The sequence below is a fragment of the Periophthalmus magnuspinnatus genome, chromosome 17 (assembly GCF_009829125.3).
Source record: "Periophthalmus magnuspinnatus isolate fPerMag1 chromosome 17, fPerMag1.2.pri, whole genome shotgun sequence".
NCBI classification, from domain to species: domain Eukaryota; kingdom Metazoa; phylum Chordata; class Actinopteri; order Gobiiformes; family Gobiidae; genus Periophthalmus; species Periophthalmus magnuspinnatus.
Genome location: NC_047142.1, coordinates 23,445,418 through 23,472,595, shown reverse-complemented (window position 1 = coordinate 23,472,595; position 27,178 = coordinate 23,445,418). Strand labels below are relative to the sequence as shown.

The 27,178-nt window shown below is 38.9% G+C and overlaps 1 protein-coding gene across 1 annotated transcript in view; it reads right to left on the bottom strand.

Moving 5' to 3' along the window:
* Positions 1–929: 929 nt before the first annotated feature.
* The window catches only part of slc6a9 (solute carrier family 6 member 9), a 43,498-nt gene continuing 17,249 nt past the window's right edge, over positions 930–27,178 (bottom strand). The window contains exons 3-14 of the mRNA XM_033982728.2: positions 12,175–12,331; positions 11,530–11,661; positions 11,203–11,467; positions 10,456–10,588; positions 8,377–8,511; positions 8,194–8,297; positions 7,018–7,255; positions 6,535–6,669; positions 6,362–6,461; positions 6,188–6,288; positions 5,667–5,837; positions 930–5,298 (exon numbers count right to left, since the gene is read on the bottom strand). Of these exons, the coding sequence (XP_033838619.1) occupies positions 5,059–5,298; positions 5,667–5,837; positions 6,188–6,288; positions 6,362–6,461; positions 6,535–6,669; positions 7,018–7,255; positions 8,194–8,297; positions 8,377–8,511; positions 10,456–10,588; positions 11,203–11,467; positions 11,530–11,661; positions 12,175–12,331 (1,911 nt within the window). The 3' untranslated portion in view covers positions 930–5,058. The remainder of the gene's footprint in view (positions 5,299–5,666; positions 5,838–6,187; positions 6,289–6,361; positions 6,462–6,534; positions 6,670–7,017; positions 7,256–8,193; positions 8,298–8,376; positions 8,512–10,455; positions 10,589–11,202; positions 11,468–11,529; positions 11,662–12,174; positions 12,332–27,178) is intronic.

Here is a 27,178-nt window from a genome sequence, read left to right as displayed (position 1 = left end):
AAAGGTTCTATTTTTATGGTCTATATATATATATATATATATATATATATATATATATATATATATATATATATATATATATATATATATATATATATATATATATATAAAACAACTATATATATATATATATATATATATATATATATATATATATATATATATATATATATATATATATATATATATATATATATATATATATATATATATATATATATATATATATATATATATATATATATATATATATATATATATATATATATAGTTGTTTTTTTTAATCAAGTGTTGTTTAAAAATAGAAATTTGGCTTACAGAATTTAGACTTTCAACAGTAAGCCTGGTTGCCCTCTAGTGGCAGTATAGAATCTTAACAGCTCACTTGGTCCTGCTAAGTTCTACACTCTTGCTTTTGGTATTCTTGAATTATGTTTGCATTCAAGAAGACATATACGGCTTTTATATACGGTATTTAGTAGTTAATAACTGTTCTTATTATTATATTATTTTGCATTTTGTTCAAACTACAGAACCTTTTCCTGTCATAGCAGCATTTCACAGTAGCAGCAGTAGACTCTCAATAATGTGTCTTTATTTTTGATAAATGGCCATATATAACTATAATATGGATATAATTACAAGTAATTACAGGATTGTGGGAGAGGATAGGGTGTCAGTAAAAACTGAAATTTTCTGACAACTTAAGCCTCAAATGCAGGACAATACCAGATTACTCAAACATGCTTGCCTGACAAGTCCAGAATCTGTGAGGTATTGGAGGAGTGTGTATTCTAGAGCCCAGGCTACATACATAAACCAAACAAAATACAACTTTGAGTATGCTAACCATGAGGGAACACAGTTATATTACTGTTAAAAGCTCATAAAAGTATTTTTTTCCCAAGGCAATAAAGAAAGGTCTGGTGTGATCTTTAAAATACATTTTATTTATCATTTTGTAATTCAACAGTTTACGATATACATGACAGGACTAAGACATTTCAATGGATTTTGGCCCTAAAGGTTGAAGAACAGACATGTTAGATAGATACAGATATGATAGAATAATTGCATTCTCTTTCATTTGTGCTTTTCTCCACCTAAACAATTTACAGTGGCATAGGAACATCACCCGGTTTGTTGAGTGCTTAAATCAGCAACACAACTGAAAAGGATATTGAGTCATTTAATTGTACAAATGTATTTCCATAGCGCCTGTAAAACTAACATGATTAAAGTGCAGAAGATGAGAATTGTGCTACATGAGCCGTACTAACAATATAAGAAGAGGTAATGTTTGGCAGCTTGTGGAGAATCAGGTCAAGTCACAGTTTATAAGTACAGTGTTAACGGTTGTGTTTTGAAACATCAGTGCAGACTGCATAATTCAACAACAAGCAAGCTATAAGCATTTAGTAAAGTGGGCTGTTAGCAAATGCTAAACATTCTTGAGCAACATATCAGAGCTTTAAAAATGCACTATGTAATTTTTCTTAAGGGGGCTCCGTCACCTTGTTCACATGCCTTTGCTGGAAAGTTCCACAGTATGGAATTAAAATGATGCATCTCAATGGTGCAAGCTGGTGATTCCACCAGGCATAAACACTTGCAATTGAATAAATGTTTTGATATGTTTAATGCCGTACTGTTGAGCACTCCAGAAAAAGCAATAACATCTCCATGGCGAAAAGCAGGTAGTGAAACATCCCACCAGAAATGTTGCATAGTGCACCTTTAACCAGGGGACATTTGGCGCACCTCTTTCATAGAAGTACATTTAGACAGAATGAACATAGATGCAATAACACATGTGAATGGAGAAATGCTTGAGTAAACCTGGTAGCAGTCATTTGGTGTTTTCTTTTGACATCCTTCTGCTTTGCTCACAAGTCAGACAACTGTACAATTGTGAGGCAACAGCATAAAAACTTTGTCATGCATCTGTACTTCTGCCCACTGGGAGTTCACAGTAAAAACATCCCATTCTTTTGTAGTTCAAGTTTTCATCCAAGTGTTTGGCAATGCCTTTTATATCAACTGGCTTTGTCTTTTTTACTTTTAATATAGCTTTAAAAAGGAAAAAAAAAACAGCAACCAAAAGTAATGTCCTAAACATGGATGAACAATTAAAATCCAAAGATAAAATATGTACTTTCTCCCCTTTAGTACAAAATACACTGAATATGTTAGCAGAATACAACTTCTCTAGGTCTTGGCATTATTAGATACACTGACATCAATAATGACTCTATGCCTGCACTACAAGCAGGCTACACAGCTAAACTAGTACAAGACATCTAGGTTACACTACATGAAGCACAAATGAAAAAAGTCAAAATAAAACAATACTCAAGCACCTCCTTTGGGTCATCCTCCTCAACTCCAAAAAGAAAACTACACAGCAACACATAGTCCGAATATATATTTTTTTACATTACTGTACAAAGGGCAGCCACGACTGTAAAGGTGAGATAATAAGACATACCATGACTGCACAGACGTTTAAATCCACTTACTACAGCAGCAACACATAGGTAAACTAGACACACTCACGCTCTCGTCAAAACACTGTAATGCTCTAAATGCAAGTATGTTAGAAATCATCGTACTCAGATGTAGTGGACACTAAAGAGGAGGCATAGATGCTGCTGTTTGCCAGATACAATATTGTGGATACCTATATTTAGAGTTGGCATGTTTTTGGAATGCTTTAACTTATTGTTGTTTAATTATTGTTGCATTATAAACTCTTGTGCTTATTGGTATTTTGTAGCTATTTATTATTCATTCCAGATTGAAACCAGGAATATTTAGCTCTTTTAGCTCACACTGCAAACTGACTTGACTGCCCTGAGAGTTAGCAGGTCTCCCTCTTGTGGTCTGACAAAGAAACTGCACAGTTTTAGTTCCTTTAATTGGCCAATACTGTGCTACCTAAGTGAAAGCAAATTTAGGACAGACAGTTTCATGTTTGTAAAAACCCAAATGTCAAAACACATTTGACCACAACAGGAAGCATGGTACAGTATGAAAGCTAGCTTCAAGAGGCAAACATCCGCCCAAGCATTACTACAAACAATTCCTTCAAATCAGAGACACGCAGTGATCGACCTGCTGTGCATGAGCACCCAGTTTGTGCTAAGCCACACCAGCTCGTCCCTACAGAAGTAGGCCACACCAACCACCAAGAAAACAACAAATGATGTCACAGGAAATAAATGGTAAACATTTTTTTTTTTTTACAAAATAAACTTTTAAAATCATTCACTAAGTTAGTTACAATAGAGAAAACTAAGGGAGAGACTACTGAGACATTATTAGAAAGTATACAATAAACCTATATTCAAAGTTATTTGATATTCACGTGTTCTGTGATGTTGCTGTTGACAGCTCACATCGGGTTCTACTTTAAAGGTTATGACTGTTTCAGACTGGATCAGTCTCTGTAGAACAAACATACAGGCTTTTTAGTAAAACACGTACAGTACTCAGGTAATATAAACTATTGATTTGGTCACATGTCCCAAAGGGCCACAGTTTTACTCTGCACATCAGAAACTGTCTTATAAGTTATCTACAAAAAACAACTGAAACCTCATGAAACACTTTTACTTCACTATCTCTCTCATGAAAAGGAAGACTGGGACTGCACATAGGCAGAAGGCAGATATTGATGCCATTTCAACAAGTTTGTGTACTCTTGCATATGGTTCAGTGGTAGCTACATTTGATGTAGGCTGATGTTAGCAAAAATGTGTCCCTTTAACATGACCTATGACCTATGACCTATACCTTAAACAACAGCAAAACACAACCTGCTCTTCTTGTCTCCTGTTCTCTTCAACACATTTGATAGAAACGAGTATTGGAAGACTTAAAAAAAATTAGTTTAGTAAACTAAAGTTGATGACAGCAGTAGAGAAGCTTTCCCTCTAGCAGTCACACTTCCATCAGTCTGCCCAGGGCAGCTTTGGCCAAATAAATAGTTTACTAGACCACCGAGAATGACAGAAGAGAGATTAAGTGTCTAGAACAGCTCTATAAAGGAATATAACTTTTTTGATTAAAAATACATAATTAATCTGAATATGTTTCTTTGCGATGGTTTAGGTCCCTAAAAATATAACACACAACTTAAAACAGGACAAGGTTTCCACAGGTGAAAAAACAGTTCATGTGGACCCTGAGAAATTGGCACTGCGATGTCCTGTCATGATTGGCTTACTTTAGAATACTAGTGTTAAATTCAAAAGCAGTGAAGATGAGTTGAAGTATTTGAAGTCATCGGTTGAAGCAGCTTTAGTTAAATTGTGGAAGTTTCTCCCACTGAGCATCACACCACTCCATGTCTGGTTAGTTAAACATGTGCTCTTAATTTAATACATTTACTGAAGAGGCAGCAGCAAAAACAACACACTTAAGATTTAGTTGGAAACTAAATTTGAGGTCACCATGTGCTGTAAAAATGTATAATAGTTTGAATGTGAAAAAGTGTAACTGTGTTTCTCCATTTTCATCTTCCTGCTCATCAATGTGCACGGGTACAGCCAGTGCAGGCTCTTATCAATCCTTTCTGCCAGATAACGCATCACTATGTCACACACCACACTCGTCACCCATGGCACACGGCAAACACAAGTGAGCTGTCTCTATATCGCTGCACAAAGGATATGCATGCATCCACTCTACACCCTACACTGACTGCATAAAGATGACACGTACATGCACAAGTTTGACAGAAAAATAGAAACAAAACTGCATTATTAAATTATGTGGAACAAATTAAAAACTCACTCATGCTCACTCACAAAACACGCAAACACACAATTCATTTTGGAAGTTGATCCAATTTTTTCTTCCTTTTTTAAAACTTGACTTTACAGGCAACACACAGACAGATAGGAGGTTAGGATAGATATAATAAGCCTTTACAATATGTAAAGGTCTCCAGCAAATGGGATCTCCCCCACAAAAGCCTGTGGGAAAGTGGCTTGGATGGGGCGGGCAGAGGGCAGGCAGGCGAGGAGCTGGCGTTGGGTTGATGGCACATGGCATCTATGCACTGGGGTTGGGGCTGTTGTGTGTGTTGGTGGAGCCGTTGCTTCCCTGAATGGTGAGACTGATCTCCTCCTTTTTCTCCTCCTTTGGCTCCTCTTTGAGCTCCTCCTTCTCCTTCAGAGGGCGTGCCTCCACCGTGTCTTCAGGGGCTGTGGCCATGGGTGCGTAGCGGCCTGTCCGGTGCTCTTGGAGGGCTGGGCCCCACTTTGGATGTGCGCGGCATGCATACCTTAATCGCTGTTGACAAAAGCACAAAGACACTATTAGAGCAGAAAAAGGGCAAATAGGGATGATAAAACAAGCTATACAGAGGCAGTTTGAATAGAAGGGACCACTGAAACATATTTATTCTGATGCCTTTCTTATTTTCTTTTCAAACATATTTAAGGTGTAGACACATGTTTCCCTTGTTGAAGAAAAAACTCAGGAAACTTGCCTACTTCAGCAGGATTTTTATCACATTTTAGTTGGCAATAATACCATAATTGCTTGTACCATAGCTCTTATTTATAATTACACCCTTACTGTCTTCATAGCATATCTGGGATTTTAATTAACCACATCAAACAGACCTGCGTTCCTTTGCACAGCTTGTGTAACATTACCTCTTTGAAGGTGGCTCCTGGAGATTTGGAGATCTTGTAGAGGGCATAGATGGGTATGCAAATCACAGAGGACAGGGCCATGGAAAAACCAATGGCCAAAGACCAGCCCGGGTACACGTAGTCATTGTAGGTGATAGGTTTGTACTGAATCACTGTGAATATCAGGATGAACTATACAAGACAAAAAAAACATGAGTAGCTTGTATTTCCACTATGGTTTAGATGCATAATACTGTCTCCAAGTTTGTGTTTGGAGTATTAGCATCGTCACTATACCAATAGAGCTGTAAATTCTGATGACGAATGCAAGAGGAAGAAACAACAGTGACTGAAATCGGGCCACTAATCCAAAAGAATAGTTGTCTTGGCCAGTCCAGCCTCTTAGTAGACTACTGCCTCTGGGACATGGCATAGCTAATAGCTACATGTGTCTGTAGTCCACTCAAGTACATATTATTGCATCAGACACACTGAAGTATTTGTCATATAATTGTAAATGCATATGCAGTGTGGTTGCTTACACTAATGATGACAGGAGAAATGAATCTCCAGCAAATCCTGAAGAACAGTGGAGGAGGGAAACCCAGCATCATCTCAACATCTTTAAAGTAATTTCTGTGACCTGTAACAGAAATACTGTTTAAAACAAACAGCTGTTTAAATTAAAACATTACATTTTGTGATGGAATTCTTACCATAAATGTACATGATGCAAATGCACATTATACAGGAGATTATGACCAAGGAGAAACTAGCAGCATAGTTGTCCATGAGCAGCAGCCAGTAGATTCCCGCCTGCACACAGAAGCAAGTTAAAAAACAATTCCTGAACAACAAAATGGGACTTTCAAGCATTCTTGTCACACACCTGTGTTGTAAGAGGTACTCCTAATAAAAAGCCAAGAATGGCCACAGACAGAGTGACCACAGTCTTGTTCCTGATGATCCAATCTGTCCCAATCTCATCCACAATGGCCGTCACCAGGGTTTCTAAGAGACAGAACTAAAAGAACACAAAAATATAGCAAAACAAGTATTATTTTTTATTCAATCAGCAATTTATTTAGACAACAGACTGGCACAAACACACTGGCTTTAAATGCATGAATAAACCAAAATCACTTTATTCTATTTTGAAATTTTGATTGTATAATGTCTTTGTTATAAAATGGCTTTTGGCATGTGTTTTGACTCTGTATTGTCCTTAATACAAGTAGGATTATTTTAATACTTGATAATTCAGATTCAGATGCTCATTGCTGCCCTTGTTATATGTCTCTTTTAGATTGACTTTTTTCTGAGAAATAAAGCTTGATTGTTGAACACTTATTTTGATGTTTTGTTTATTTACCTGTGTTCCCAGTCCGAGAAGAATAAGCATAAAAAAGAAGAGCAGTGACCACAGAGGAGAGATGGGCAGGAGTGTTAGAGCTTCTGGGTAAGCTACAAATGCCAGACCTGGGCCATGGTCGGCCACTTCTGACACAGGGACATTCAGGTGGTGAGCCATGAAGCCCAAGATGGAGAAGATGACAAAACCAGCATAGACACTGGTGGCACAATTGGTAACACTGATGATGATACTGTCTCTGTTTAGAAAAAGACACACAGCAATTAGTCAAACTTAAGATGTGCGATAAAACAAGTTGAATCAACAATAAAAGTAAGGCATTTTCTTTCTGATATGACAGATTGTAGATTGTGGATGAAAGCTTGAACTAAGTTTTGAGAAACAACATTTTGTATCTCACAACTTGTATGTCTTAAGTATGGATTTAGTGACTCTGAATTGTAGCTTTAGCTCACCTGAGCAAACTTTTTCTCTGCCTCTCAGATTGGATTTAGTATAGCACATGAACATGAGAGCTGTGTTGGTATTTCCTGTGCACTTATCACAAAGGACGTCTTGGAAGCCTCTGATGCCAACCTTTATGTTCTTGGACCAGTGACCAGTGTTTGCTGCAGACTGCTTGTGTTTATCAATGGACTGTTGGTGGAGAGTTGAGAGGCACTCCATGGGGACAGTGCAGTGAAACACAGGCTGATTAGGTGCTGTACAGCTGTGTGTGCAGATAGTGTGACCCTGAAGTCCTGGCAAAAGGCACAAATTATATCTTTCTTTTCTGTCCTCCTCCTGTATCGTGTCCTCACAGAGTCTGAGTGGATGAGCTCAGAAGAGAAGGGGACTTCTTATCTACCTCTCCCTCTTTAATGATGAACTAATCTTTTCTTCACTCCTCCTTCACTCCCTTGGTGTTCAAAAACTGCAATCAGCTTCTAACCGCTCCTAAACAGTATCTGCATTTCTGCCAGCTCTGCATTAACTAACCTTTGCTCACAATCCTCTGGGAAATAGGAACGAATTGTGTAACAGATCAATTCAACGCACACTTCTTAATTTATCACTACTTTATTTTTACTTTTGATAGAACATATGTATTTTCTGTGTCAATTATGCAATAAAGGAATAAAGAAAATGTGTATGCGTGCTTTACAAAAACAATGACCTATAATCCTTTGTACCAACCTGAAACAGTTATTGTGGAACTTGTTATACGACGCCATGGTTATCAGACCACCCCAGGCACAGCCGAGAGAGTAAAAAATCTGAGATGCAGCATCTCCCCAAACCTGCAATACAAAATAGTTTTATAATGTTTTATCCTTGAAAGTGAGCATTCCTCTGTATTTCTCCATTCATGATCATCACCTTTGCATCCAAGACTTTCTGCCACTGAGGGGTCAGGTAGTATTTGATGCCATTGAAGGCTCCTTCCAAAGTAATTCCTCGAATGAAGAGGATAGTCAGGACCACGTAGGGAAAGGTAGCAGTAAAGTAAACAACCTACAAAAATTTAGGGGTTAAGTGTCACTTTATGTTAACCCTTTCATGCATGAATTATGATAGGCTACTTCAGGATTTTTTTCCAAAGTGTTTTTATTACTCTTTAGGCATGCAAAAGAAATATTCATCTTATTTTTTTTCAAACATGCCTTCTTCAAGGAGTTGGTGATGTGTCCACTAGGGTGGACAACGCGCATTTGAACAATGAATGAAATATGTGTTTGAGAAAACAAATATTAAAAAAAAAATACTGAAAACACTATAAAACATGTTGTTGTATGCTCCCTAACATTGTGTTTATATATTTTAGCCTGAATAAGTGGAATGGTGCAAAAGAAATTGTCAAAAAACACCTTGTGATTCTTTTGCTGTATGTCATCACAAAGGTGCATGACAACATCTGCAGCCATTCCCAACCCACTGGCCACACCAGGCCCAGCCAAAGCCTGACACACTTCAAATCTGAGCATGTATCCAGAGCTCCCTGCTCTAACCCACACTTTCACACCCCAGGGTTTGGATTTCTTTGGGATGCACTGCTTCAGAGATAAAAGTCCCTTGAATGGAATGATCTGTTCATCAATTGGTTAACAGAATTCTTTGGGATCCACAGCTAAATGGAAAGTTCTTTTTAGTGTATCCAACACTGGCCTGATTTTGAATAGCTTATCACTATTTCCCTGCTCCTCTGAGAAGTTATCAACAAAGTGAATGTATCTCAGAATCTGCTCAAATCGATTCAGTGGCATGGCATTTGCAATCAAGACGCAACCCTTCCTCTGATGACCAGTACATTCTTGATCTTGGGTATCTGAGGTATGACATGACCAAACTGATCCCTAGAAACTGCTTCATTTGACCATTTGTAATGGCCAGATTTTCTTTGCCTTTTTGCAATGCATACAGGTTTGATCTTAGCACTATTTCATCTATCAGCTCCTCAGGAAATAGATGCATGAAGAAATCTATTGGTTTTGTTCCTTCAATATTCACCTTCCACTCTCCTAAAAAGGAGGCAAGTCTTCCTCAAACTCATTATCTTTGGGTTTTTTTAGACATGTCTGCTTTTTTGTGTTCTTGAGCTCTGTCAGGTAGGACATCCTGAGCATCCTCAGCTTCTTCCTCAGCCTGAACTTCCTCAGCATCCTCTGCTCCTTCCACATCCTCAACTTCACTCTCACTACTGCTGCCATTTGCCAATTCTCTTTTCTCTAGTAGCCATTCATCATCACTGCCACTAACATCATCTTCACTTGAGTCAGATGGCATTTGCTGGACTATCCTGTAGGTTTTGGTAGCATGATCTGCACCTGACCGCTACATAAACACAAGGACAAAGATAATAACTCTCATGCTAGAACTAATATCCACAAATTATTGCTATAATATAAATTAAATTGATTTTCATCCAAAACATTACTGCAAATGGTGAATTTAAAAAAAGAAAAAGAAAAACAACAGTGACAGCAATACTATGAATTATAGTCTAAATATAGCTAGCGATGCATGATGTCCAATTGAGTGGACACATGATTAATCACAATTTCCTCAAATCACAAAATCAAAACTTGGATATTTTAACAATTATATTGTTCCTTAGTTGTTGCTTGATGTCCTCATATTTTTTTTACCTGCAAGGGTCTCCTACAATAGAAGGAATTGACAGAAATTGCTCCCCTGCGAGGCACATGTGCTCTTCTGTCGGCCATCTTGTTTTAGAGATTTTTTTTTTACTCTTGCCAAAGTTCACCAGTGGGTGGCAGTGTATTGTGTGACACATGAGCGTCCACTGTAGTGACTGATGTGCAACTGTGATATTCAAACTCACTTATATAGGAGAAAACAACAATTGAATAGCTGTCCACTGTAGTGACCACTATGCATGAAAGGGTTAAGGAAGCAATCATGTTGTTTGTGTATCATGTAACAGTATCTGAGCCTGACCTTTCCAGATGATTTGACGCCCCTGAAGAGGCAGAGGAACACGACAAACCAGGACACAGCCAGGCAGCCCAGGATGGGGAGCCGCACCTCACCAAAGTTTCCAATGTCATCGGAAATGTTCAGTACATAATGCCTGATCAACAAAGAGTAAACCAGAGTTAACTGATATTTAGATTTCCAGTAAATAGCTTGGTGCAAAAGAGATGTTTGAACATACTGTACACACTGTAGGATTAATTTCAGATTCAGTTGAAGAGACTAACTGTATAACATAAAGCAATTTAACCGAACAAGCCGTTTACTGCTTAGTAAAGTTGTTGGCAGCTTGCCAGATGATAGTAATTCCTCTAACTTACTACAAACCTGTGTTTTCAAAGAACTGTAGTTATCTTCATGTCCTTGTTAATGTAATCCCACACAAATCAGTAACTGTGGTTCAGTCAAATCTAGTTCAAATATTGAATGAGTGCTTTCCCCAAATACATGGCTTGTTTGAAGTGAGTTTATCCAACAGGTGCAAGTCAATTTTGAACTCTGTGTCAACTGTGATAAGGGGTTACTTGTATAACATAGAAAACAACACTGCCTATACTAAAAAACTTGGCCACAAGAACCAAAAAGTATAAAAGTAATTTGGTGTTCTGTAGGTTTGATGATAACCACTCCACTTGGGCCTGATAACCTGATAATGTTGTAATGCACTGTAAATATCCACAAACAACTGATCCTTCCATCAAAAGCACTTACTTCCAGTACTCCTCACTGGGACTGGTTCTCTTTGTGCGGTTCACTGCTGTTAGCAGGCTGCTAGTAGCATTAGCCAAGCTGGAGTTAACATATGAGCTGGAGTCTACGACACCGGAGCAGTCTGGTGTGTTCCAGGGATTATTGCAGTAAGTCCATGGTAGCAAGTTTGTCATAGACATAAAAAAGTAGTAGAAGGCAATACAGATGACCACGTTGTAATATATCCCAATGTAGGTGGACACCACCATCATGCCATAGCCCACACCTGTTCAAAAAAGTAATAGAAATGTAAAATCATCCAGCTATGCTACACATTACGACTTTTACCTTTGAACATGGGGCTTATCTTCCAGACACCCAGGCATCCCAAACTGGCAAACTGACCAAAGGAGAGCTCCAAGAAGAAAAGAGGGATGCCGCAGAAAACAAGCATGATAAAATATGGCAGCATGAAGGCACCTGCATTAGAAGATACAACATATTATGTTAGGAATACAAGCTTTAGCGACACAAAGCACAGTTGAGCTCAGTCATATACTGTTGGTATGCTGCAAACCCTACTGTTTTGGCTAGTAGGCCTATATCCCAAAACTGAAGTGATATGTCATTAAAGGTCAAAGGTCATGAAAAGGCTAGTCTAAAAAGTGTGGTACCAACAATTCTCACCCCATGGGAAATGTGTCTGGTTTGAGAAAACAAAGTTTGTCCCTGTGAGATGTGAAGTAGGTCAGTCCAGCCAGGGGAGCGTGTACAAAACAAGATGTGGTTATGACGTAAGTAAAGTAATGTGTGATATATCATCTATTTACATTCATATTTCTTTATGACTAAGGTAAAACACTGCTACCTATTCTATGTCTATTGAGTGAAAACATGTCTGTGCATGTCATTTTGTCAGTCCTTTAACTACCTAAGAATGTCCGGTGTGAACCCCACCCTGACCCCCCGAGATATAAAATCAGAAGAACGCACCTCCTCCATTTCTATAGCAGAGGTATGGAAACCTCCAGACGTTACCCAGGCCCACAGCATAGCCCACGCTGGTGAGCACAAACTCAATCTGGTTTCCCCAGTTCCCCCTGCGGGAGTTTTCATCTTTCTTCACCGACTCGCCCGGAACCGCTCCATTCTGCGAAACAATAAAAAGAAATATATTGAGTATGCCTTAAGATGCACACAAACACAACACACATAGGACATTAACATTTTTTGCCATCTGATCATCTGTCTAGGTGCAGAGGGTAGGGGAGCTAAGAGGATGAAAAGAAAAATCAGGGCCTTAAAAATGTTGTTTAAGCATTTGGTCTTGTCGTCCTGATTAGCAGTTCCTCCTCACCTCTCTGCCTCTCCTCTTCTCTCCATCTGCTAGCATCAGATGGGTGCTCTCTGCTGACCTTATCTTTCCCCTCAGTGCTCAGATGAAGAGATTAAGGCCTTTACAAGCAAATATGCTGAATATATTTAAAGGAGAATATATTGAATATGTTGTTACCAGACATGTCAATCCATGTCCATGTTGTTAGCAATACAAACCCCTCATTCTCAATGAAAACCAATGGACCCTGCTCATCAGTAAAATGAAAATGTAGCTACAAGCAATATAATGATGTAAAAATGCTATGCACATATTGGCCCCGAGGTGCTGGCGATCAACATTAAGCCCAGACTAAGCGTGACTAATGAGACAGAAGGTTAAGTAGCAACAAGTACAGAAAACAAGCACCATTTTCCCCCCAAAGCCCGGTCCTGTGTGTATGAGTGTGAACATGCACTTGTATTATGACAATAAAACAGAGAAGAGGAATTCTCCAACATCCATGACCTTTTTGAGTGGGAGTGGAGGATGCAGGTGGGACAGAATGATAAATCAGCAAACATTGATGTTGTTGGTACAAAAAGAGTGGTAGTGAAGTGCTATCACAGCAGGTGCCTGTAGAGAACTCCAGCCGAGTGTCCGTAGCCACAGCACGTCTCCAATCCAGAGTCCCTGTCTCAAGTTGACTTTGGACAGAGCGCTCTACAGCTGTGTGCTTCAGTATACCCCTAAGACAGATCCAGTCCAATCATAAGCACAACTTAAATAAGCAATCATTTAAGCAATTAATAATAAGCAATAATTCATATCACACAAATTAAGACAGTACTGGAATCATCAGTATAATAATGCATTATTACAGACACTAATTGATACCAAAACTAGTATCAAAATTTGTCAAAATTTTCTCTCCTCTTGTCTTATAATACAAGTTACAGAAAGCAAATGACAATTCTCACCATTTATGAGTGAAATTTGAGACCTAATTTAGTGCATGGACATTGCACGTGTTTCTGCTGTTAGTAGTAACACATGTACTATGCTTTTAGACTCAATATATTGTACAAACTCATTCCAAACTTTAAATGTAGATTTATTGGTCCTGTCAACACGAAATAAAAACTGTAGTAATTTAGACAAACTGGCAATGCTTTTACAATATGAAGATCGGCCCTTCGTTTTATTACAGGTGATGAATTTGAAACTCATCACTGTGTTCTCTATGAAAAAGTGGGTTGGCCATCACTATGTTAGAAGAGAACAGCACTGTATGAAATGTATCTATAAGGGATTACTTCAAAAATTGCCAGAATACCTCACCTGCTTGTTAATCATTGATACCAAAACATTTAATACCAGATCACATGACTGCATAAGGCTAAAGACTAGATGCACCAGAACTGAGACGGGAAAGAGGGCTTTTGGCTGTTTTGCTTCACAGAAATGGAATGCACTTCAAAGAAAAGCAAAACTGGATACGTTGGTGACAGTTGCAAATTTAATAATCTGATAACAAACTTTTATACACACACCTGCACCTGTTTTTGATGTTTTATATGGACTTATTTATTTTTATTGTTTTTTCTGTTTGTGTTGTTTTAAACAGGGCGCCCATGAAAAAGAGAGCCCAAGTGCTCTCTTTGGTTCCCCTGTATAAACCGACACTGTTCAATATGGAAAAAAATATATATATATATATATATATTTCTACATAGAACTGCAAAAAAAAAAAAAAAAAAAAAAACCCAAAAAAAACAACAAAACAAAACAAAAACAAAAACAAAAAAAATGCATAGTAATGCTACTGCAGGGCAAGTTGACTTGATGTTATGGACTCAAGTCCAATCAGTCTGGTGTAAATCATAAGTCATCACAGCACTTCAGCGCAACATGGCTGCAATTTTGAGGAAGAAAGGCATGTGTATGGAAGCCAACAAACAAGCCTACTCAAGTCATTGAGAGACTGACTTTAAATTGACTTAAGACCAACACAGGTCAGGCAAGTTTACTGGACTTGTCCGCAGGTTCAGCCATGTTGTGGTGTTGAGCCTCCAGGAAGGAGGCAAACTTTGGATTGCCTCTCCCCTGGCTGACCCTGCTGCTGCCCAGGTGTTGTAGCCCAAGGCACTGGCTTCTGGGAGCCTCCTGGTCACTCAGTCAGACAGACACAAACACAGAGACCTCCCTCCATCACATGTGTCACAGGGACCATCTGGGCCTTATATAAGACCACACATGCCCCCACTCTGCCACCCTTTTACTATGTGACTTTCTCTTGTTCCAAGGTCTATTCCTAGTCAAATTATCAAAATAAACTAGTTGTGTTCCTTTTGTGTTTATGAGTTACAAACTCTTGTGCACATCCCTCCCATGTGACCAGGGAGGGACTCGTAACTCCCTGGATTGCCATTCTCCTCTCCTGACAGTGGCCATAAATAATGCGACAGGTCCAACTGACTTTTTTTGCATACTTTGAAGCCTACGATTACTTACCCAAGTTTCCAGTCAGTTAATAATATTGTATCGTTTATGTGTTGTATAACGGGCGCTATTGTGTCCAGTGGCCATGTGCTTTTTTTCTTTACTCTATTCATGTCTGGATTCTGCACCAGTGGTTACATTTTAAAGTCTCTCAGCCAATGGCTGTGGTCCTGACAAGTCATTAAACAAAAAGGAAATTAAGATGTTTTTCACTGGCATGGTATGAGCCGTGGTACATGTAAAAGACTGTTATAAGACTTAATTTTTGACTAAGCAGGTGCACTCTGCCAGTGATGGTGTGTTTTGGTTAATGTTTAGTGGGTATTTTCCTCTCTATTGCCTGATTTGAGTCACAGCGACATTCATGTTGAATGTACGGTTTGGATGACCCTACATCGAAATAGTGCCTCCAGCGTGTCCTGGGTCTTCCCCGGGGCCTCCGCCCGGTGGGACATGCCAAGAACACCAGGAGGCGTGTATGTATGCGTCCAGGAGGCATCCTGAGCAGATGCCCGAGCCATCTCAATTGGTTCCTCTCGACGTGTAGGAGCAAAGGCTCTACTTCGAGCTCCTCCAGTGTGACCGAACTCCTCACCCTATCCCTAAGGGTGCGCCTGGCCACCCTACGGAGGAGGGTGGCCGGGTCATTACCCAGAGCTCATGACCATAGGTGAGGGTAAGAACGTAGATTGACCGGTAAATCGAGAGCTTTGTCTTGCGACTCAGCTCCTTCTTTACCACAACAGACCGATACAGCGACTGCATCACTGCAGACGCTGCACCGATCCGCCTGTCAATCTCACGCTCAAACTTTCCCTCACTCGTGAACAAGACCCCGAGATACTTGAACTCCTCCACTTGAGGCAGACACTCCCCACCCACCTGGAGAGGGCAAACCACCTTTTTAGCACAATTCATACACAAAGTAATTCAAAGTGCTTTACAGAATAAGAAAGACATTAAAACCACGCAAAAGACATTCAAATCATACAAAGACATTAAAATCCCACAAAGACATTAAAATCACAGAAAAGTGGTCCTATTGGTAGCACTTTAGCATGAAGAATTAAGTGTAAATTATATTATAGTCTTTGTGTCCCTAGCTAACCATGAAAAAGGCACTATGTTCATAATAGATTATTTTTCTTCACCTCGTGTAGAATTTAAATCCCAAGTTTCGTACAAATATATTGATGTTTTATGTATAAGCTAGGGGGGACTGTAGCACTAAGCATTAAGTTTGCATTATGAACTTAACCAGTGTTGGCCAGTTTATAAGTGATGCAAATTTCAATGTGGTGGGACAAAGCATTTGTGTATAGGAATTTTTAAATGATTTTTTTAAGTCTTCGCGCCCTTGGTGGCCAACCATGAAAACGGTCCAATGCTCATAATAGATTATTTTTCTTCCCCTCATGTGTAGAATTTATTCCCAAGTTTCGTATGAATCAGATAATGTTGATGCTTTATGTATAAGCTAGGGGGCTCTATAGTGTACACTGATCATATGATTATTAGTACATTAGATTCAAGCTGAGATCATGCAGTTGGAATTGAAATTCAAGCTATGTAGGCCAATGCTCATGGTCGTGAGAAGTCATTACAGAAACAGGAACTGTGGATTTCTAACTGGTGGAGGATCTTTGAGTTCATTTGGACCAAAAATGTTGGACTACATACGTTTTATAAGCATGCTGTCGGCGAGGGATTTTTGCTCTGTTATGGACGACTTCCTGTTCATCATAGGGTAGTGCTCCAATTCATTTTTAGACTTGTCTCATGGAGCTCTATCACTGCTCCAAAATGTGTGAGCCTATGGCCTGTGTCCTCTCCCATAGGGGTCCACTTCTAGGAGGCACTGTTGAGCGCTTTTGGGCATCGGCTAGAATGTCTGATGCCCATTTCATTAAATTCTTTGTCAGTGACACTTTGTGACTGGCAAGGGCCAAGTAGTTGGTGAAGGCCAATGGCGAGAGCCAATAATATAATCTGTTTAAAGATCCCCTATAAGACCTGACCCTTGCATGCAATGGTCCTTTAACATAATGTAAAAGAAAAACAAGTTACACTAATTGCATTTCCATTACTTTTGATATCTGCCTTTTTCAGAACCTTCTCTTGTAATAATAAAAAAAATAATGGTTTAACCAAAATATGGCATTTGAGTTGAGACTTGTTCTGACTGGTTTGTAATGAGGAGTCGGGGCTCAGTTTGGACTATTTCTGACTGAGTTTGGAACACTTGATTGGTCCAGACCTGGTTTGGACTGAGACCAGAGTGGGTCTGGATTCATCTAGATTAGGTTTGGACTGGCAATCACTGGTTCTGAAGTAGTCCAGATTGGCCTTATATAGGTTCAGACCAATTCAGATTACTTCAAACTGTCCAGGGCCGGATTTAACTGGTACTCAATGGGTCTGGGCTGGTAAGGACTGTGTTTCAATAGGTTTTGACTGAGTTCTGAGTCCAGGACTGGAAACAGATGAGGTTTGGACTGAACTAAACTGAGTATGTCCTGGTCCAAACTGACTGGCTGATTTATACTGGGGCACGTGCCCCTGTATAAATCAGCTGTGCTCCAGTACGGAAAGACACTGTCCGTGCCCTGTGGAGGCAAGTACTAAGAGCACATAATGACATGAGGAGAGCCGTGCCCCTGTATGCAGCTCACAATATAAGCTCTACTGTACATAGGTACAGATTATAGGTTACACTTCTGTGGTGTGTCGTAATCAGTGGGCGCGTCAGATACAGAGGGTAAGGGTGGATCAGGTCCAAATGATCCTCCGCTTTATTGTGGCAAGTTAGCACAATAAGCATCTCCTGAAGCTTTGGAGCTAACTTATACGAGCTGTCTTTAAGCAGTAAAGTGCATTTTAATAAAATGAAAGTCACCACACAATAAAAATTTTATAATTTACTGTTTTAGCTATCATTACTGTAGATAATACTATTATCAGATCAATCATGAGATTGCGCCAGGGAAAGTCTGGAAAGTTTGGAATTGAGGGAGGTAGTCTTGTCAAGTTTTGATAGACATTCTGATGTTAATTAGCCCTTAATGATCAGCCTAAATAACACATGATTCACTTGTTCTTCATTATTCACATGTTTGAATGACTGTTGACACATAAACACTTCTGAATACTTTTCTTTTGTAAAATAATAGATTTTTATTAAAACTGAGTTCTATCACATTTGCGCTAGTCAAGTGACAGAGCAAACACTCCCTCCAAAGGCTGTTTAATATACTCTCCACACGGACTGAGCAGGAAACTTGGTTTTGCTTCGGAGGAGGCCAGAGAGTGATCTACAGTGGAAGGATTCTGGGAAATGTGATGCTCCAGTTTAAAAAACAAGTCACAGAACAAAGTCTCCGTGTGCACAGAGTGTATATTTAGGTTCCTTACCTGAACTCGTCCAGAGCATGTTCACACCGCATCAGAATGGCCATTTCAAAATTGTCCTAAAACCGTGACCTGAGCAGCAATACTATGTATGACCTAGGTCCTATGGCATGACACAGTCATGTCAGACTGTAGTGCAAAAAACATGCTCCAGGGAGAAGGCGACAAGAATTAAATTGCATGCAGCAAGTTTTTGAGTTAAGCTTTTATGATGTAGAAATGTTAGTGGTCTCTGGAAAATATGTATCAAATATAATGCGTATGGCCTTATAGGGTTGAATAGTATGTAACAAAATAAACTTTTTTAACCTGTTTTCCTGACAGGTTTCCATGATGTTTTTTGCCTGGGATCCAGAATTCTCCGGTACTTTATAAAGTTGTAAGTTGCATCACTGAAAAAATTGCACAGTCAGGTTTGAGTCTGGCTTGTGGCGCTACAGAGGGAGTAGGGACCAGACTGATATCTCTCTGTTAAAAAAAATAATAAAAATATAATAGATATATCATTTGGGTTGGCCAAGTAAGGAAGATTTACTTAAGAACATATAACTTATGATTATGTCAGACATGTGAGATAAGAGCTTGAAATGTTGGTGTGATAATACTCAGTTTAATATCATGCCTTATCTCACTAAAAAGAATATCAGAAAATTTAAATTGACCACCGTCAAACTACTGGGACCATGGATGGATCTTTCAAAAGAAATAGCCAGACAAGTGCACCCAGGCCGGTCAGGGTGCATTGGAGTGTGTTCTTTTCAACACTCCAGTGATTTTATGGACAGGTTTGGTAAGGTGAGCACAGAATCATTTCCACACTATTTGGTATCAAACAAATGCAGCACCATTTTTAATTAAAGTGACCAAAGGAATGGGACGTGTGCATGGCCTGATAATCTCTGCAGCTGAATGAGATTGTGTTATATTGTGCAAACTTGTGCTGACTAGGTGTGTGGACATTCTTTATCTGGAGCATTTTTTTTTAGCAGCACTTCCTATAGACCACTGGCATTTCACTGACAGCTCCCTGCTTCACTGCTCACAGCTCTATACAACTGCAAATACCATATGCACTACAAAGTGGGGAGCAAACTATTAAGTAAGGAAAGAATTTAAGAAATATGCATCTTTTGTTGGCACATGTCATTCATTTTAATCAATGTTTTGGATGTATTTAGTGCTACTTTCTCTACATTTCAAGTTGCATCTGAAATAAATCAATCAAATCCATTTTCTGAACGCCTATGCTAACAGCTCTAAAATGGAATGGGAATGGGTAAGCAATGCAAGTAAATTACCAATAGTAAAGTAAAGTCAGTATGCATTTGTTTAAGGCCCTTGTATTTATTAATGTTTGAAGCAGGCACAACAGGTAAATCTCAAGTCCCTGTAGTTGGGTTATGAGAATGCTATATTTGCTCTAGAGATTAGATAAAAACCCTATTAAAATGGACGCACCGAGCGGCTGATCCAAACAGTTATTTTTAGCTGATTAAGTTAATATGCGAAAGTCTTTTTATATGAGGCTGTAGACAAGAAATATCTGGCCAGGACATGTGGGAGATGTCTGTCCAAACACTGAATGCCATGGGTCAAATCACATTGTGTACAATGTCACTAAGGGATTATTTAAGCAGCCCGGTCTGTTAAATTAGTGTCTAAAGTTTTCAAGCAGTAAATAGAACAAAATACTAATAGTACTAATACAAACACAATACTGCTCCTGGGGACTTCACCAAACAAAACGTGTTGGTAGCCCTTGCCAATATGTAGGGTATGTTTATTCAATGTGGCACACGTAATCTCCCCCACTCCAGCAGTACCCAGTTTAGTAAACACCTCTGTCTGCGCGCGGGACTGGATCTAGTCTGCTTTTACAAGACAAAAGGCCCACCGGATCCCCTCAAAAACAGGCGGCTCAAAGCTCTTTTATGCAAGGCCTCTGAGGTGAGAGTAATGGGCCTAAAGACAGTGTCCACGGTGGCTTCTCAACCTGCCGCTGCTGTGGCCACATACCACAGGATCTGCTGGGGCAGTGGCTGAATAAATCCTGCTCCATGGCTGATTAATTGAGACCAATGGGGTGTCAGGAGGAGGAGAGTGAGAGCAGCATTCTGTCAGATGACGGGGTGAAGCCTGCCAAGACTCTGGGTCACCCACAGGTTGCCCCACTGGGTGCCCTGACAAGGCTAGGTGCACTCCATTTGTAGGACTTGCTGTTGGTGACACACAACACCAGAATGTTTATTGGGGTGTTGACATACATCATTTTAACGACGTACCCTCAACCATCTCAAATAACACTTTGAAAAGTTACACTAGATTAGTGAAAATGTGTTATGTAAGATGTTTTTGTCTTTGAAAACAAGAACTGTGTTTCAATTGATGACTTGTCCAGCGATTTAATTACATTCTATTCCCCCACTAAAAATGTGGGGATTAACAAACTGACTGTCTCATTGTCTCATACATGATTACTGTAATGGAACAGTTGTTTTTTTTTTTTTTCTTTCCTAAAACAATACTTCAAATTGCATTTTCCCAGTCATCCAATATGCCTCTAGATGTGCAGTGTTTTACATCATAATTAATTAACCATTACTCAGATATCTCCAGGTGTACAGTTATGCCTACAGTTAAAATACCATGAAGACAGAATATTTATTTTTTCTGCTCAGCACCTGTGCACTAAGTGTACCACTTTGAATCATTGTCTTAAATGATTGACAGTTTGCCTGAAGAGAAATATGTACTCTCAATCATACATACTTTGGGTCCATCTTTCTCTTACCTCACAGTAATTCTTCATGATGAAAGAACAGGTCGCATCAACAGAGCCAAATAATCTAAAGACAATTTGACTAGATGCTATTTGCATAGTTTTCAAGACTGGTCTATATGCAGGAGCCCTTGTGGGAGGGGAGTCAGGACTTTAGAATGTTGTGAGAAAAAAAAGAGAGGGGGTAGGGCCACAGAGAGGTGAGAAAGGCCAAAGGGGTAACTGGTAGGGGCAAGGGGGAAGAGGGCAAATATGTGATGCTATGAAACAGTCTGGAAGCTCAGCAGCATTGGTGTCCTGGATGTAAAAACGGACTGTGTGTATGAAAGAACAAAATGCAATATGCATCATCTGTGTTCATACTATGGAGCTTGGGTGATATTTTTGTCCCTTTGTGTCTATTGTCCATGAATCCAACATGTTTGACTAGATTGTCAAAAGATTTGATCTTTTAGAGCTATTTGGGGTTTGATTTCAAATAGGATTATATGATTAGAAGGAAACAGGCAGAGAATTGTATGTCACTTTATACTAAAAAGCCATCAAAGAAAGTGGGAGGACAGAGGATACTTGCTGATGTGAACAGACAGTGTTGAGCAGAATCCAATGAACATGGCCGTGCGTCCATTCCACTCCTCCACGCTCTTGCTGATTGTTCACTCATTTGCTTAACAAGTTCATTTGTGCATAGGCCTTTATCGGGTATGGCTGTCAAGTGATGCGCAAGATTGGCCTGCGGAGCTGTTGGCTCTTGCAAGCTGTTCACCTGCATCCCCCCCCCCCCATGTAGAGATACATGCATATACTAGTATAATAATGGCGACTAATAAGAACACTGACACAATTAAACTAAACTTAACAAAATACACCTAAAGTTATCTTAATCACAACAAAATAAGTCTGTATTAAACTTTCTCCATCATGTAACAATAAACATCAGCCCCCTCTAATGTTTGCCCTGCTCATTGTTTCTCCATTTATCTCAGAGGAGTTGCCCTCAATCCTTGTGTATGGCTGTGCTGCCATGACAACAGAGCATCAATGCCGTTTTCTTTGAATTGAGCAGATGTTACATCAGCTTATGCTGGCGATGGAACAAACTACAGTATAGAACAACAATTTTCCTATAAACTTCCCTTCTACAAATCATTTGCCTTCCAAATCATCCACCATTTGCAATGATGTGCAGTTATAAACTTGGAAAAATAGAAAAAACAAACAAACATAAAAATATCATTTTAAAGATTAAATCGATTCTGACCTGTACAGACAAAGGCAGAATATGAATGACACATTACAGGCAGGTAAAGTGCATTAACAAGATTTGTATTGTTTCTCTGAAGGATACTAATCCTGGGTAAATCACTGGTCACCCTGAGAACAGTAATTTGACATTGACCAGAAACCAATGGCCGAGGTTCAGCAACCTGTGATGCCCTACGTTTACAAATCATGAACAGAGCTACTACACAATATATTTAGTAACATGTGATCACCTCTTTATTACTCAGTCTCGAATTATTATCAATAAGGTTGTGAATTACTGAGAGATTACTGAGGAAAATACATTTTATTTTCAGCACAAACACCCAACTTTGGTACTACTCATGCTAAAAGGTCAAAAGTTGTTTTCGTCATCACTCAGGACAGAACAAATCACAAACACATACAGAGCTGCAACAAGCATTCCAATTTTACTGCTAACACAGAGAGCCTGCAGCCTCATCCCACACGATCATAAGCCCTTTACTGTTTTTTTCTACTTCAAATCCTCCACAAAGTCCATGAATAAGCCTCATCAGCCTTTTCCCGACACCTCATTTTAGAATTTTGCATAGCTTCCCTGAGCTTCCCTGAACAGGAATGGTAAGAAGCAAAATATTGTCAGAACATAAAAATGCTGAATCTCTTAAATCCAATTATCCATAATTTAACTATGGATTTTCGCCAATCCTCAAATAATCTTCAAAGTGTTGAATTATAAACAAAAAAGGAATTTGTTCAAAATCCAGTTAATGTTACTTGCAGAGCCCTGTTATAATGGGCATAATTAATGGGTAATAATTAATTACATAGCCTGACAGAAATTATTATTATATTGACAAAACTTACAAGACTAGTAATAGTAAGTAGTAATAATATTTTTTTATAAACAGAAACCAGGTATTAACCATCTTTGACTGAAGAAACAAAAACTACCATCCAAAGACAAACATCAATAACTGGCGAATTAGGCTAATCACTCCCACCTACAGACATTAGTAACAGGTGAGATTAGACATATTCTCATATTCAGGGGAGTCAATGGAGGGGGCAAAGAATTAGACCCTCTTCTTATTTATTTATATTAGAGGGGGCCCGTGTGAGGCTTCTTGCCCCGGGCCCCAAAATGTCTGTAAATGGGCCTGCTCATATTACAGAAATGAGATCAAGTTAACCAATCTTGGCTTTTTGACATAAAACGTCCCAAATTGCTCAATGACGGTGATAGAGATTCAAAATACTTCATGACAGGAACAGTAAAAAGAGCCAGTTACACCCACACTCAGTTAAGATCAACTTGTGTTTTGAGAAAATAACAGGATTAGACCACTAGCTTTAACGGCATAGGTGAACCCCACCACATATTGTTTTAGAATAATACTGCTTCATGATGGATAAAGCACAATGAATGAAAATGGAGGTTTGTTTGTGTACACCAAAGACAACATCCCATTGATAGGAAAACCTAAAGTCGGTGATATTGGAACACTGTAAAGGAAACATCATGGACCAGAGCAAGGCATGTGTGCTCAGCTGAGAGACAGTCATAGGGCTCAAGTCTTCTAGTATTAGTAGGTCAATGTTGTCTGAGTCAACCAAATGTTTTGATAGTTGACTTATTTTTATTTGCATAATAAAATAATTAGTCAGATGTCAAAACAGATTTTTGATTTTTTCATTTTATCAATATGGACAACAACAGAATCAAGATAGCATGGAGTGAGTTAGCAGGAGTAGCTGGCTGAACAGATCTCCTTTTTCATTTATGAATATATAGTATAATAGATTAAATGATGCACAGCGCATGTTTTTGTATTAATCAGGAATTTCTTGAGTCAACTACAGCCCTAAATAAGCAATCGGGATGAGGAAGCAGGGCATAGATACCATCAACTGTAACAAAGAGATTTTCCTGCTGTCATACACCTAGGTGACAGATCACAGACCAACCTGTGCAATGCCTAAGGCTGACCACACAGCATGGACATGAGCTGATAACCATAAAAGACACTTTGGATGAAGATCACAGCCACTTCCCTATATCATTATTTGCATAGTCTTTGGCAAAGGAAAAAATTTGATATGTTAGATATTAAAATCATTGGAACTCTCCGGTTGCATGCCCCAAGTATATTCAGCATGTTTCTTTTGTCTGCAACAGCTGTGTGCTGTAGGAGCCCCTAAGACCCTGGAGTCCAAGACAGCCAACTCTCTTGTCCCCCTGTCCGCCCTAGGTGTCAATTAGCTTATCTTAACTTGTAGCCTTGCATGCATTTTGGTGTGAAATAAACTTAAATTTGTTTACAAAAGCTGTCTCCACACAGTTTTGGCACTTGTCTGTCTGCTGTACGTTCATTTTGGTTGCCATGGTCTGAGTGTTGCTATAGAAGAAATAAACATGAAAAAGAATCACGAGAAAACAGTACAGGAAGTAAGGAGATGAGTTGTCACCCTGACTCACTCGTGGCATTTGGAGATCCCCTATATGTGAAACCACATTTAAATATGACGTGTCATAATGAAGAAATAAAAAATAAATGGCTGTTAAGTTATAAACAAAACAAACACAAAAACAACCTTAAAACATATTAAAAATACATGATAAAACATAAAAGGTAAACAGCATTAGCCTTTCACTATTTCAAGTTTAAAGGCTTTTGATTCTATATTGAGAGTCCTGATTGTTTTCTTTGCCTGGGTCATAACTTAAGGGCTGCCAATTTCACAACACATTAGTAAGTAGAGCAACATCAGTTTGGGCCAGTCAAAAGGTTAGAGCCAGTGGCGTCAGTGTAAGTGCTTGCCCTGGACCTCCGAACACCTTGGACGACGAATTGTACAACCCACAAAAATAAGGGTGACTCTATTTTCCAATGCATATTATATTACAACACAGCTGCATTACAATGTCCCTTCCTCTCACAGTAGCTTATTTTCTATTCAAACACACATCAAGTACAGATGTATGTGTTTTACACCATCCTGATTTATTTCCCTTTTGTGCAGTACATCAATTACTTCAGTTGCAGAGCAAACAATGGACTGTCCCAAGCAAGAAGAGTGCAGTCATATTTAGGGCAAATGAGGTCACAGCACTGCCCTTTGTACACATTGATGCTGAAGGATTTTGTACTAAATCATTCAGGAGTTAATAGCGTATTTCTAAACAAATATATATTGAAGAAGATGGAAAAATATATAAAGAATAACCAGTACATCTCTACTCAAAACAATTACAGTTAAAATAGAAATGTATAGGTTATGTACTAATAAAGGTTTGGGAGAAAATGTTTCAATGTTTTACCAACTTTTCCATTTGTATGTAGACAGTGACACTATTTCAAACATTGGCACAGAAGAAATAAAAACACACTAAGCAGTGAGCCATGTTGTCAATCCATGTTTAATTACAACGCAGCTGTTAAACATCATAATTCGTCTTTAAGAGCTCTAGGCATTGATGGGTTAATTGAGACAGCACAGCTTTTACAGTGTCAACGTCAAGCTTAAGCAACTTGGTCAGCTTTTCTTCTGATGCACAATCCAATTAACCATTGTCTTACTTCGCTGCGTAATTCTTGTCTATTTGCTCATTGAATCATGCATACATAGTCAACTTCCTGCTTGGCAGCTGTGAGCCTGGAAGCTTATCAAAATCAAAAGAAGACTAAAGGTCAAAACCACCATTGGGGAAAGGACAGGAGTAACACATTTCTACAAATACACTCTAAATATATTTGTGTCTCCCTCTTTCACATGTGTCCCTGGCTCACTAAGCCTTGGTGCGATGAGTAAACATGGCTGCTTTTGCACTTCTGCTCCATAAACCTCCACACCTGCCCCTAAACTAGAGGCCCCTGCTGCACTGCTTCTGCACTTGGGATGTAATATGCCATATTAGTAGAATATAAAGTATGGTGTTAGGTTAGTTCAACAATATTTGGGCATATTCACTTTATGCCATATAATAAAGATACATGCTATGTGAAATGATGCTTTGACTCAGAGCCCAATACAGCAGAGGAATTTTTATAGCAACAAGCCTCATTAGCTTCTTTGCAAATCATGCCATCATCCAGAAAAAATTAAGGCTATCACTTGTTAATATTTTCAGGTATGTCTACTTCATTAGCATCTTCTCACAGCTAAATATACCACAAAGAAGCAAGCTAAAATGTATATGTCAGAAAAAATCTAAATCTTTTGATGAATTTTCAGATGTGACTTCTGCTTGTTAATGCAATTATTATTGAGGCATGTTTCCCACACATGACCCAGAACTGTTGTCTCAGCAGTGAGACAGAACTCCTGCTGAGAGAAAGTCTGTGACACATGTAATACTATTAAAAAGAAAGGGCATAAAAAACACTGCAGCTAGCACTCAATAGCTGACCTCTACAAGACACGGGGTGACAGTGAATGGATAGACACAGAAGATAGACTGTCAGGGATGAAATGAGATGTTTAATTTCACAACCCTGTCCTTTCAAACTCATTTCAGGCATTACAACTGTGTGGTTAATTATTCTCCTTACAATATTATTTTCACATGATTCCCAAATAGACTGTGCTGTGTACTTGAGGCAAAAGCAACACATCCAAGAGGAAAATTCTAGTGACAATCAAAATGAGCACATGGCTAATTTACATAAACCAACAGTGTGTTGAATGAACTGTTTCACAACTATGGCACTACAGTGGTTTAATTCAAGTGAACTACAAAAAAATGT